At 31.2% G+C, this 14,293-nt stretch overlaps 2 protein-coding genes across 2 annotated transcripts; both read left to right on the forward strand.

The window, feature by feature from the left end:
- The first annotated feature begins 6,461 nt into the window (after nucleotides 1-6,461).
- Nucleotides 6,462-7,119, forward strand: LOC117931936 (ethylene-responsive transcription factor 2-like). The gene has a single exon (XM_034853004.1). It carries the CDS (start codon nucleotides 6,502-6,504, stop codon nucleotides 7,117-7,119), a length of 618 nt encoding a protein of 205 aa, XP_034708895.1. The 5' UTR covers nucleotides 6,462-6,501.
- Nucleotides 7,120-12,322: 5,203 nt separating this feature from the next.
- LOC117931937 (ethylene-responsive transcription factor 2-like) lies at nucleotides 12,323-14,293 on the forward strand. The gene is made up of 3 exons (XM_034853006.1): nucleotides 12,323-12,347; nucleotides 12,878-12,913; nucleotides 13,630-14,293. The coding sequence occupies exons 1-3, from the start codon at nucleotides 12,323-12,325 to the stop codon at nucleotides 14,256-14,258; spliced, it is 690 nt and encodes a 229-aa protein (XP_034708897.1). The 3' UTR covers nucleotides 14,259-14,293.

The raw sequence follows: 14,293 nt of genomic DNA on the forward strand, positions 1-14,293 counted from the left end.
CATGTTCCTGGAGATATACGATATAATCGTCTGAAATTGCATTTCTCCTCTCTTTCGTGGATCTCCTTAATGGCATATTTTCTTGAGGTTGTTGAGTTTGTTCTTCAGGAGTAATGTCCTCATTTGCAATTAAGGGTTGAACAATATTGTCTGTTGGTTGAGGATCCAAATTTACTTCTTGATCAATGATAGGTAGTGAACCTGTACATTATCAAAAGCAATAGTAGATCCCTCTTCCTCCTCAAAGACAATATTCCTAGCCTGATTTCTCCCCCAAACTCAACATTCTCAAAAAATGTTGCAGTTCCCGTCTCAAAAATTGACCTAATAGCAGGATCATAAATTTAAAACCCCTTGATCGCTTGCATAGCCATAAAGTAGCTGCTAACTGTTTTAGAGTCCAATTTCTTTTTCATGAGGCTTATAAGGTCTCGCTTCAGCTGGACATCCCCAAATATGAAAATGCTTTAAACTGGGCTTTCGACCCGTCCAAAGCTCATAAGGCGTTTTAGCAGCCGCTTTAGTTGGCACCCGATTTAGGATATAAGCTGCCGTTTTGAGTGCTTCACCCCAGAGTTTTTCGGGTAAAGTAGAATGACTAATCATACTCCTTACCATGTCCTTAAGGGTTCGGTTTCGTCTTTCTGCTACACCATTCATGCTAGGTGATCCTGGCATGGTGTATTGAGGGACGATCCCACATTCCTCTAGGTATTTAGCAAATGGTCCTGGACATTGTTCACCTGATCCGTCATATCTACCATAGTATTCACCACCACGGTCAGATCTGACGCTCTTTATTCTTTTGTTGAGTTGTAACTCAACTTCTGCTTTAAATGTTTTGAACTTTGACTATATAAGTTTTGAACATGATTGTATGATTGTGATTCTCATGTATAAGAAATAGGTAGCCATATCTTGAATAGTCATCTATGAATGTTATAAAGTACTGTTGACCATTCCAAGATGCCGTAGGGTATGGTCCACAGATATCTGTATGAATTAATTCTAAGATGTCTGTAGCTCTATTTGCACCTAATTTCTTTGTTTTGGTCTGTTTTCCTTTAATACACTCAACACAAATATCAAAATCTGAAAAGTCAAGTGAATCTAAAATCCCATCGGACACAAGTCGCTCAACTCTAGATTTAGAGATATGACCTAGGCGTTTGTGCCACAATGAGGCCGAATTATCTTTATTCAATTTACGTTTTGTACCTCGTGATTCCACATGCAAGGTTTCATTATAGGACGGAACAGTTTCCACAAATATAGATTATCATAAACATTAAGTAAACCGGTTCCTACAACATTTGATTAATAGATAATGCAAATCTATTGTTTCCAAATGAACAAGAATAACCTGATTTGTCCAAACAGAAACTGAAATTAAATTCCGTCTAAAAGACGGTACAACGAAGTATCTATTAAATCCAAAAAATAACCAGATTTCAATAATAATCTAAATGCCTATTGCCTCTACTTCTACAGACTAACCGTCTCTGACATAGATGCATCTTTCAGCATCACTTGGTTTTTGGTAACTCAGGCAACCCTTTCTTAACACGCCAAGCAGCATACTTGGTACATTCCTTCTTAGTATGTCCAGGCTTATTACAGAAGAAACATGTTACCTCAACTTTCTGTTTCTTTGTTCTAGGCCATTAAAAGCAGCAACCTTATTATCCTTATTCTTCGTTTGCCCTTATCCTTGGAAGTGCTAGCCAGATGAGCACTTTCGGTCTTATCTTGCTTCAATCTCTCTTCCTCTTGCACACAGAATGAAATGAGCTCATTAAGAGTCCATTTATCCTTTGACAGTTATAACTGACCTTGATTGATTAAATTGTGCAGGAAAAGAGATGAGAACCAAATGCACGAGTAAACATCAGATAACTCAGTTTCAAAGCCTTAAGTTTTGAAGCAAGATGAGACATCTCCATGATGTACTCCCGAACATTTACCCTTTGCCTTATACTTCATTGAAATCAAGCTTGCTAAAAGCGTGCTCGTTTCAGCCTTATCGTTTTGGCAAAACGTTTCTGAATTCCGCAAGGAAGTCACTGGCATTAGTAACCTCATCGGTTACCGCACCCTTGAAAGCTTTTGGAATTCCGCGCTTCATGATCATAAGACTTAGCCTATTTGAACGTTCCCACTTACCCCATAAACCTCATCCTCTTGAGTACTTTGCTCATTGAGTTCATCGGGTTTGGGCTTCTCAAGGCTAAGTCTATATCCATGCAGCCTAAAGAGAATCATCACATTCTCTTTCCAGTCCTTAAAATTAGTCTCATTTAACATAGGGACATTATTGATGTTGGCAGATATAGAAGTAGTTGATATAAAAGCTGAATCCAGAACAAAATAAAATGAATCAAATAAACCATCATGCTCACATAAAATAAGCAATTAAACACAATCTTTAAATTTAAAAGCAAATTATGACATTTCAAGATACCTAGCACAACATTAATATCAAGTCTTTGGACAGTAATATTGACTGTAAGTGGTACTCTTGTTGTAGTGATCAAACATTGATGATAAGTTATGTCAAATAATAAATCTATCTTTGGATTGATTTATTATTCACATTAAGTTACCTTTATAATCATCACATATTTATCACCACAGGTATGTATGCAATTTGACCAAATATTAACTTTCCTTTGGGCCAGTCAATACCTGCATGAATCACATACACACAAATATCTAACACCCCGAACAGACTAATCTAACACGAAAGATGTCACTTTGGTGATTTTCCGCTTTAATTAGCCTATTTAAAAATGCTAGATCAATAACTTAAATATTAATATCATAAAATGCTATTAAATAATAATAATAATAATAATAGTAATAAAATAAAATAAAATTTATCAACTCAATATTTCATAAATCTTAATCCATTGACATATATATATATATATATATATATATTAAAATAATAACTCAAAGAATTAATCAAGGAGTTGGCTCTGATACCACTTGTCAAAAACTCAACCAAGGTGAATACCTAATTTCATATATACTGGAATATTTCTTGTTATAACTCAACCAAGATGAATACCCTAATTTCATATATACTGGAATCTCCTGATTAAAAATGAGTAGAAAAATATAGCGGAAACATACCTGAATCCATTGAAGGAGAAACCTTATAGGAAGAAAACTCTTGAGATGGTCTTCCAATTCTGGCCACTAGATTCTGTGTCAATTTCTCTCTGAGAGAATTTTTCGGAAATTGGAATGCGTAGTGGTAGAATGGGGACCATAACCCTATTTATAAACTCTAGGGCAGTTTTAATTTTATCACAATTATATTTCTGCCCCTCATAGAAATAATATTATCTAATGGTATCTACACAATAATCTCATGACAATTATACCCTTAAGCCAATTAATTAATTATTAATTAGATCACTATATTTAGACTTAATTAAATGATAGCACACACATTTTAATTATTTACATGTGTGGCCCAAATTATAGATTAATTACAAAAATTAATCTAACAAAGGAGTCTAGTTGTCAATTTATTTGGATCATATGACAAGTAAAAGGATATTTTTAGGAATAATTGGACTCGTTAAAAAAATGTATATATTTTAAATTATTTTTAAATAGAGAAAGATAATATTAATTTAAATATTTAAAATTCTTTTCTCTATATATTTTTATATTAGTGAATCAAATTCTACTTTTTCGAAAAAATAATTAAAAAGATAAGAAAAGCCTTTTCAAAAATACAGATGCAATCCCAGGTGGTGGATTTGGGATCAAGCGCCAGATTGAATTTGACCCTTGGATCGTTTTTTTTTACTGTTAGATTATACTTACAAAACACAGGTGCAAGTCTAGCCATTGGATCACTCGGTCCAAATACAAGCCGTTAGATTAAAGCGAAATCTCTCCCCCGATCAGTCGTCGATTTTTTTATCTTTTGCCGATTTATCTCCAATTTATGGCTTTATCACGCAAGTTTCCACAGAATTTTCGCCGAAATATCGGAATTTTCTGGAAAAGTCGCTCGTTCATCGTTCGATTTTTCTTCGGCGATTTTTGCCATTTTTTTGGGAAAAGTCGCCCGTTCACTCATTTGATTTTTCTTCGGCGATTTTTTTCCCATTTGTTTGGAAAAGTCACTCGTTCGATTTTTCTGCTCCATGTTTCGTGTCGTGTTGATCCCATCGACAGATTCGACACACGAAATATAAACGATATATCTTGAAATTTTCGTTTTTTTGACTTGTATAAGGCTTTTCCAAATTCCATTGCTCTACCGAGCTTAATTGGAAAAACAATTCAAAAGTGCATTTATTCTTCAAAATAGAAAATAATTTTCTAAAAACCTGAAAGTAGACTTTTGATTTTTTTTTTAAAAAAAAAAACCTCTTTTTGAACTTTTATTTAAAAAAGGGTTGTTTTTTTAGATTTTTTTAATTATTTTTTATAGATTATTTAAGCAACAATTAAAAAAATTGAAAATACATTTTTAAAAAATTGTAATGCACATGAGTATATAACAACTTGATAGAAAAAAAAAAAAAAACCTATTTTTTTATATTGAATTTTTAAATAAAATTTTGTTAATGAAAACAATTGATAATTGTTTTTAATAATTATTCAAAAAAAATGTTTTTGGAAAACTGATTAAGATTTTTTTTTCAAATATGTTTTATGGAATTTACTCTTTATTTAATTGTCTTAGTGTGTAAGGAAAAAAATGTTTAAAACATAAATAAAAATAAAATTAAAATAAGAAAAGAGTGTGTGGGAAATGTGTTTTAAAGTGGAAAAAGAGTAAGGTGGCAATCCCACATCGGAAAGGCACCTCTGAGTGGGTATATATGCTCTCTCTCTCTCTCTCTCTCACTTTCTTACCCTTGTGCTTTTGTGGAGAGGTGAGTTGGAGTCTCATGCATCTAAAGGTCCAAGCATAATTTTAGTGGGAATTCAAGCCAAAAACCCTTATGTCTTATTTGGTAATTGTCTTTTAAAATAGTTTTTAAAAAAAGTTTTAGAACTATTTTTTATTGTTTTGTAGAACAAAAATTTATTTGGAAACTTAAAATTGTTTTAAACCTGTTTTTAATATTCTTAAATATGTTTTTAAAATAATTTTTATGTCCATAGTTTTATTTTTAATTATTATATATGTTTATATGATTATTCTTTAAAACAATTTAAAAAAAATTGAAAACAACTAAAAATATATTATTTGAAAACTCCTTATTTTCTATTTTCTGATAATAGAAAACAAAAAGAAAATATAAAACAATTTCTTATTGTCAAACATATTTTTTAGTTTTTGATTCTAAAAAACAAAAAATTATTCTTAAAAAAAGTTTTAAAACATGACCTCAATACCCATCATTTTATAACATATGAAATTCATAAGTTTCATTAGCCCATTCATTTTTTTGAAATTTAAAATTTCATGGCTTGTGAACATTGATGACCCTTTATTGCATCCAATTACCCTAGGAATTTCTTTAAGTTTAAATTGTATTATTCTTTGTGAAAGTGTACACCTAAAACAAGGTTTTTGATTATTAAATTCTAGAAGTAAAACATTGGTCCCTTATTATATAGAGTTTGATACCCAAAAGCACGCTTATGTCATCTAAAGTTCGAGTATATTATTCTTTATTGAAGGTGTGCACATAAAGCAAGGTTTTTAATTATTGAATTCTAAAGGTAGAATGTCGTTAAAGTCTCCTCGAAACATTATTGAATAGGTAAAGATTCCTAAGGAGCTAACTTTTCTCTTATGAAGTTCATAGATAGAGTCGATCAATGTGAAACCCATATAGGTTTTGTTTTTTTTTTATATATTAATTTCATTTCACTTACATAATTGAGATTTCATAATCTTTTGTCATTCAATATAATTACCAAATATTTTCTACAACCATCGATAAATACATGATCATTGATATCCATCCACCTACTATGCATTTAATTTTCCTAAATATTTAAGTTGAATGTAGATGCATAAATTAATTTGTGAGGAATATAATCTATGATGATCATGAAGTAATCTAATGTTGGAGATTGATCAATGTTGACAGTTGACCGTTGCCCCCATTAGGATATTAAAATAAGTTTGTCCTTTTCAAACCTAGAATTTGGAAAAAAAATCACGTGTTCAAATATGGAGCTCACAGGGTACGAGGACATTGTCTCATGCCCCATATTGATAATATATAAAATTATATGAAAATTAAAAATTAAATTTACAGACACGTGCTAAATTTATTCACACGTGCATTGGATATTGTGATGATTTAAGTGGAGTGAAGGTACGTAGAACTCACAAGAAAATTTTTAGAATAAAAAATGCAGAAAAGCGAAGAATACATGAACCAGTAGATTCTCTCTCTCTCTCTCAGTCTCTCCTATATATAAACTATGAAAGCTCTCCTCCCATCCCATCAACTTTCACTCCCAGTCAAATTATCCAAGCTCTCCTGTAATTAATTTGTTAGGAAGAAGAAAATGCACGGCTACACCACTTTCGACTCTGATTTCGCTCTTCTTGAATCCGTTCGCCGTTATCTTCTCGAGGATTCTGACCTTCCTCACCCATTCTCTGCCAATGCTCCGGCGTATTCCGCCACTACTCCCACCTTCACTGAAAACTGGGAGAATCCGCCGGTATTGGACCCTGCTGCCGCCAGTGGAGTCGTAGGGGAGGCGAAGGCAGAGCCCCAGGAGACCTCGGCGCCGGAGGAGTGGAGAAGGTACAGAGGAGTGCGGCGTAGGCCGTGGGGGAAGTACGCGGCGGAGATAAGGGATCCGGCGAAGAACGGCTCCAGAGTGTGGCTGGGGACGTACGAGACCGCGGAGGACGCCGCGCTGGCTTACGACCGAGCCGCCTTCAGGATACGCGGCTCTCGCGCGCTCCTCAATTTTCCTCTCCGGGTTGGGTCTGGCGAGCCAGAGCCGGTGAGAATCACCCCCAGGCGCCGCTCTCCGCAGCAGTCATTGTCGGCGGCGGCGGAAGCTGCCCTCAAGCGTAGAAAGTGCGACGTGGATTGGACGGCTGAAGTGGATGCGTCTACAGAAAATGCAGTAGATGTGTTCCAACTGCATCAACTATGGGTGAACTCATAGTCTGAAGAAGATGATCAATCAACTAACCGACTCATACTTTCAAATATTTATTTATTTATTTTAACTCGTGATGGTTAAAATTTAAAATAAAATAAAATAAATGTAATGTGAGTTAATTTCACTTTCTTTCTTTTTACCATTCCATCAAATACACTTTTATTTCTATTTCTATTTCCATTTCCATTTGAAATTTTATCAAATATTCTTTTATTTTGAGTGAGACAGGATATATGTGAATTTATTCCTAATGAATAATAAGATCTTTGATTATTTTCTTAAATGTCCATTAGTTATCTCACTAACCAAATTTATTATCTCAAGTTATGAATGAAACTACAAATACAAAAATCATTATAACATTTATTTCACGAAGAAAATTATGAATAATTTCAAAAGATAATTTTTTTGTTTTTTTAGAAGAATTATATCCTTACTTTTTTGTTATCGGAAGAGAGAAAGAAATATGTTTTCTTCCCTTTATGGTTTTCAAGGAGAGATAAACCAAAATATCTCTATGATTTTTAAGTGAGAGAATTTTTCGCTTAGAGAGATAATTAAAAAAAACTTTTATTTATTTATTTATTTTTAATAATGGTAATTTTGAGTAGTTTTAAAACTCTCATAAACTATTTCCCAATTTTCTCATTTATTCTAAATAAAAAATAAATTTAATATTTCTAATGGAATAATTAACTTTTAATTAAACCTGTATTGTTTTAATTCTAAGAATGGAAAAATGACGTTGAAAACTAAAAGCAACAACTAAAGAGAAAAGTAATAGCGTTAAAATAAGGAATATATGAATCTTTTGACTTTGACTATTTAATTTTAAATTTATACCAAGAATGTTATAAACATGCACTATTTAAAAAATATTAAATTTTTGTGAATTTTTAATATTACCATTTTTTAAGTGCATGCATTTTGTATAAAATAATTCTTAAAACATGTTTTTTAATAGTAAAAATCATAAATATGCCAAGATTACCCTCCGAGCCTCCTCTCTTTCTACCACCAACCACCATGGTTATCCTTTTTCTGAAAAAGAAAAAAAAATTGACATGTGTTAACCGACCATCCCACATAATTTCCCCTTTTTCCTTTTTTTTGGGCCATCTTTTTGCTTTTTTTTAATGTGTCGGCTTCGTCGATTTTTTTTTTTTAATTTCAATTTTTTGTTTCATAATTTCATCTTTTCATATGCATTTATTTTAATTATTTATAAACATTTTAAATATAAAATAATAATATATAATAAATAATTAATAAGAACAAAATTAATATAAAAATATATATAATAAACAAATTTAACGATTTAAAATATAAGATTTTTTATATTCCTATTAAAAAATATTCATTTGTTTTATAAATGTTATTACATTGTTATATTATTTTATTATATATATATATATATATATATATATGAAAATGAGAGTAAATATTATGATTTTGGCTTTTTGTTGATGGATCTAACTTAACCTCAGTTTTAACTTTTTTCTTAGTTAAAATGTTTAATATTTTTAATTAAAGAAATAAAAACTTAGTTATGATTATAACATTTTGCTTTATTAAAAATTTTAATATATAAAATAAAATATGTTTTTTTATATATAAAAAATGTATTTAATAATTTATATTAATTTTTTAAAAATTTTATTAAACATTAAAATTTGTGTATATTAAAATTGCACACACATCCATGCAACTCTTGGAAAAGAAGGCACCAACTCTTTTATGAAAAAAGTAATACGGAAGTGTGTTAAGAGTTTCATGGGGAGGATATAATACTTTTCTTTAGTAGTGTTTTTAATACACTCTAGTGTTACTTTTTTCGTAAAAGAATAGTACCCTTTTTTTTTAAGGGTTGTGTTGATTCGTTCACAATTTTAATATACAAAAATTTTAATTTTTAATAAAATTAAGACAAAAATAATATAAATTATTAACTACAAATTTTTGCCTAAATAAAAAAATTAAGATCAAGAGAAAATTAATATAAATGATTAAATATAAAAAAAAATTATTTTTTATTTTATATATTAAAAATTTTATTTTATTTTGTGTGAAACCAAGGTTTTGTTAATCTTGATTTTGATGATAACAAAACAAGGTTTAGAACTAATGATCATATTTTAAGTGTGATTAGGCAAGCCGACTTTCAAAGTAGCAATCCAAAGACAAATCAAGCCAAGGAGAAATCATGAAAAAGAAGACCACATCAAAGAGAAGAGTTTTTCAAGACCAAAGCTTCTTAAGGTCTCTTCGTAAGGTTGTTGGTGCACTAGGACTTGCATGCATTTCATTATTTATTTATGCACTAAAATCATCCAAGAGTAATATTGTTTTAAATATCTTAAGAATTTGATGATTTCATGTTTTCAACTAAAACCTTATTTTAAATGATTTTCAAACTTGTATTAAAAGGTTTTAAGTTGAAAAATGTTGAGTGTTGAGCCAAAAAAATGGCTCAACCGGTCGATCGGTTGAGGGAGGCCAAAAGTTGCTCTCTCTCCCAGTGACCTTTTCTTTCTGATCAAGGTTGAACCTCAACCGGTTGAGGTCCGGTCGAGGTCCGGTTGAGGTCCGGTTGAGGCCCAACGGTCACTTTTCCTAACGGCTAGTCAACCGGTCGACCCCTAGCTCGACTGGTCGAACCCCCAACGGCTAGTATGACTTTTTTTCTTCTATAAAAAGGCTCCAAACTTCATTGTTTCATTAGCTTAACCTTCCCAAATCATTCTTGATTATATTTGAGCCTTGGAAGAGTGTTTTTGAGTGCACCATTATTTCATAACTTGCATATCTTTAGTGTACCATTCAATTCTAGTTTTTCTTGTATCTTTGAGCCTAAAGTTATATTACTAGGATTTTTGTGAGATCATTATTTGTATATTTTTGTGAGGAATTTCTCAAGTGAGGAGTATCACTTGAGAAGTTGTTCAAGAGAGGGATATCTCTTGAAAAAGTGTAAAGGGTGTTTGGAGCCAAAAGTCCAAGAGAGTGAATTGGAACCATAATCCAATTGTAAAGAGATTGGAAGCTTGGTTGAAGTTTCAAGATAGTGGAACCCTCACTCGGTTAGGAGGTTGAGGAGAGTGGACGTAGGCAAAGAAGTGCCGAACCACTATAAACTCTCGTGTTTGCACTCTCTCTTCCCTAACTCTTTTAAATTATATGCAATTGTATTTATTTTGTTTATTATATATTTGCATATAATTGTTTCTTATTTTTGCATAATTTAAATTTGTGAAAAAAAGACCATCACCTTATTTACCTCCCCCCCCTCTAAGGTGATTACCATAAGTTGGATTAGCCTCAAATTCCTAACATTTTGTATAATAAAGTTCATGAAATCACTCTCTTTAAGCTTGATTGGAACAATCATCCAAAAGTAATGTTTGTTTGGTAAATAGAAAATAGTTTTCTAATTTAATAAATTTATTAGATGGATTTAAAAAATAATAATAATTTTAACTTTTTTTTAAGAAAATAAGTTGTTGTTTTTTTTTTTTTGTATTAAATTCAATATGTTTTTTAATTGTTATTTATAGTGTCTTGAGTAATAATTGAAAATATTTTAAATACTTATATATATTATATACAAGCATATAATAATTTCATGGAAAAAGTTAAAAAAATTATTTTTCATATTTGAATTCTCAAACAAAATTTTTTTATGAAAAAAATTGATAACTACTTTAAATATTGGTGCATAAAAAACTATATTTTTTTTAGATTTGTTTAAAATGTTTTCAAATATGTATTGTGCAATTTTAGTCCCTACTTTCTTGTTTTGACGTATATACAATAAAAGTAAAATGAAAAATAATTAAATAAAAAATAAATAAAACATAAGGGTTTGTTTGTTAACTATCTTCAAAAATAGTTCTAAAAATCAATTTTTAAGAATAGTTTTTGAAAATAATTCTTTAATATTTTGTAGTATAAAATTATTTTTGGAAATCTAAAATGTTTTTAATTTTTTTTTAATATTTTAAATATGTTTTAAAATCAATTTTTATATATATTATTTTATTTTTAATTATTTTACATGTTTGTATAATTATTTTTTAAAACAACTCTAAAAAATTAACTGAAAATAACATAAAACAACTAAAAAGTGTTATCTGAAAATACCATATTTTCTATTCTTAAAACATAAAACAATTTTTCGTTGTTAAATGTGTTTTTTTTTTCTAGAGAACAAAAAACTATTCTTAAAAACAGTTATCAAACAAACCTTAAGTGTTTCCTAAAAAGTTATTGAATCGGTCAAGATTCCTTATGTGCCAACTTTTCTTTTATGAACTTCGTAGAAGGATTTGGTCAATGTAAAGGTTAGAACATAATGTTTATACACAAGGTTTCAACATAATTTCGACACACCTACCCTTACACCCTCATTATGTGTCAAGTTTCTATCCATTATATATAGCCCACCGTGTATACTACTTTGAAGCATGTATCTCTCACAATTTTTTTTACATTCATTACCTCGAACATTTATAGAAATATTTCAGTTGACTTTCCTTATTTGATAAAAAATCCAATTATAATGATACATAAATTTTAAAAATATTCTATATAATATTTCTTATATATATATATATATATATATATATATATATATATATATATATATATATATATATATATATATATATATATATATATATATATATCATATATTTTCTACAACCAATAATACATGATAATTGATATTCATCCATCTACTATACATTTAATTTTTCTAAATATTTTAAATGCAATAATTACATATTTATTTATTTTTATTTAAAATAATAGCTATATGATATTAAATCACTTCTCTCTTCAAGACATTTAAAACTACTAAACGAATCAAAAATGAAATTGAAAACAAAAATAGAAATGAAAAGTAGTACTCTCTAATGGAGATGCATTAAATTAATTTGTGAGGAATATAATATATGATGATCATTGACTAATTCAACGATGCAGATTGATCAATGTTGACAGTTGACCGCCATTGCCATAATGAAAAAAATGAGGTTGTCGTTTTCAAACCTAGAATTAAAAATATGTTAAAAGGAAGTACCAAGCGTTGAACGAGTAGTGCCATGTTGGCGAAGGGAGCCGTCAGCCTTTCTAAGAAAAACGACCAAAAAAAAAGTTGAAGACACGTGCGATAAAGTTAGTGACGTTTGCATACGTGTGCGATGATATGACGGGAGTGAAGGTACGTAGAAGTTAGAAACTTAGGGCCTGTTTGGTTGCTGTTTTTGAAAACTGTTCTGGAAAACAGTTTTTGAAATAGTTTTTAAGAACAGTTTTTGGTGTTTTTTTTAAAAAAATTGTGTTTGGGAACTGAATTTTAAAAAACAGTTTTTGTTCTCAAAAACAAAAAAAACATGTTTGGTTGAGTTAATAAAAAAAAAATTTAGAACAAATAAAACAAAAAACATGTTTAAAAGATTTTTTTTTTCTTTTCTAATTAATAAAATATTTTTTTCAAGTAATTTTATATATAAATTTATAAATATTTTTAGATATATAGTTCATTTAAATTAAAAAAATTATTTATTTTATTAATTTTAAAATAAAAATAATTTTTATATTTTTTTAAAATAAATCAAACATAATAAAATCATTTTTATTATATTTTTTTTTATTTAATCTTTAACTTTATGCCCAATTCCTTTTTTCACTCGGGCATCAAGAAGCCCTTTTCTGAAGCCCTTTTCTGAAGTTGCCCTCCAGACGAGAGAAACCCTAAAAAGGCCCTATTTTCCTCTGCCACTCTCAATCCTCCCAGGTACTAATCTAATCTTGTTATTTATTTTTATTTTTCTGCAACCCCGTTTGATTCCCAAGAAAATCCATGCCTCCGTTTGATTCCCAAGAAAATCCATGCCCGTTCAATTTCTGGGAAAATTCATCCTCGTTTGATTTCCGAGAAAATCCATGCAAAACCCCAAGGAAAACCAAAAAAATTGCTTTTCTTTTGCTCCCTGTGTTTTCTGGATCCGTTTTAGGGATCTCTTTGCTATTGTACCAAAATGGAAAGAAACGGGAAGAAAAAAAAAAACACGGAGAACAGATTGTTTTTTTTTGTTTAATTTTGTTCTGTAAACAGTAAAAAAATGGGGAAAACAACATTTTGTTGTTCTCTAAACAGTGCCATTTTGAGAACACGGGGAACAACAAAAACAAAAACTACTCTCTCAACCAAATGAGTTTTTGGTGTTTTTTGTTTTCAAGAACAGAAAACAGTTCTTGAAAACACTAAACAAACAGGCCCTTAGATTTTTCAGTGAAACTAAAAAAATGCAGATAGAGAAGAATGCATGAACCAGTAGATTCTCTCTCTTTCTCTCTTTCTCTTATATAAACCATGAAAGCCCTCCTCCCATCCCATCGACTTTCACTCCCATTCAAATTTTTCCAAGCTCTCCTGTGATTAATTTGTTAGGAAGAAGAAAATGTACGGCCACACCACTTTCGACTCTGATGTCGCTTTTCTTGAATCAGTTCGCAGTTATCTTCTTGAGGATTCCGTCCTTCCTCACCCATTCTCTGCCAATGCTCCGGCGTATTCCGCCACTACTCCCACCTTCACTGAAAACTGGGAGAATCCGCCGATATTGGACGCTGCTGCCGCCAGTGGAGTCGTAGGGGAGGCGAAGGCAGAGCCCCAGGAGGCCGCGGGGCCGGAGGAGTTGAGGAGGTACAGAGGAGTGCGGCGTAGGCCGTGGGGGAAATACGCGGCGGAGATAAGGGATCCGGCGAAGAACGGCGCCAGAGTGTGGCTGGGGACCTACGAGACTGCGGAGGACGCTGCGCTGGCTTACGACCGAGCCGCCTTCCGGATACGCGGCTCTCGCGCGATCCTCAATTTTCCTCTGCGGATTGGGTCTGGCGAGCCAGAGCCGGTGAGAATCACCACCAAGCGCCGCTCTCCGCAGCCGTCATTGTCGGCCGCGGCGGCAGCAGCCCTCAAGCGCAGAAAGGGCGAAGTGGATTCGACGGCTGAAATGGAGGCGGCTACAGAAAGTGTAGTAGATGTGTTCCAATTGCATCAACTATGGGTGAACTCGTATTATGAAGAAGATCAGCTAACGGAGTCGCACTTCCATTTTTTTTTTTTTCTATTTCTTTAACTCGTGATCTGTAAAATTAAATATAAAATAAAACG

The sequence above is a fragment of the Vitis riparia genome, chromosome 15, assembly GCF_004353265.1.
Source record: "Vitis riparia cultivar Riparia Gloire de Montpellier isolate 1030 chromosome 15, EGFV_Vit.rip_1.0, whole genome shotgun sequence".
Classification (NCBI taxonomy): domain Eukaryota; kingdom Viridiplantae; phylum Streptophyta; class Magnoliopsida; order Vitales; family Vitaceae; genus Vitis; species Vitis riparia.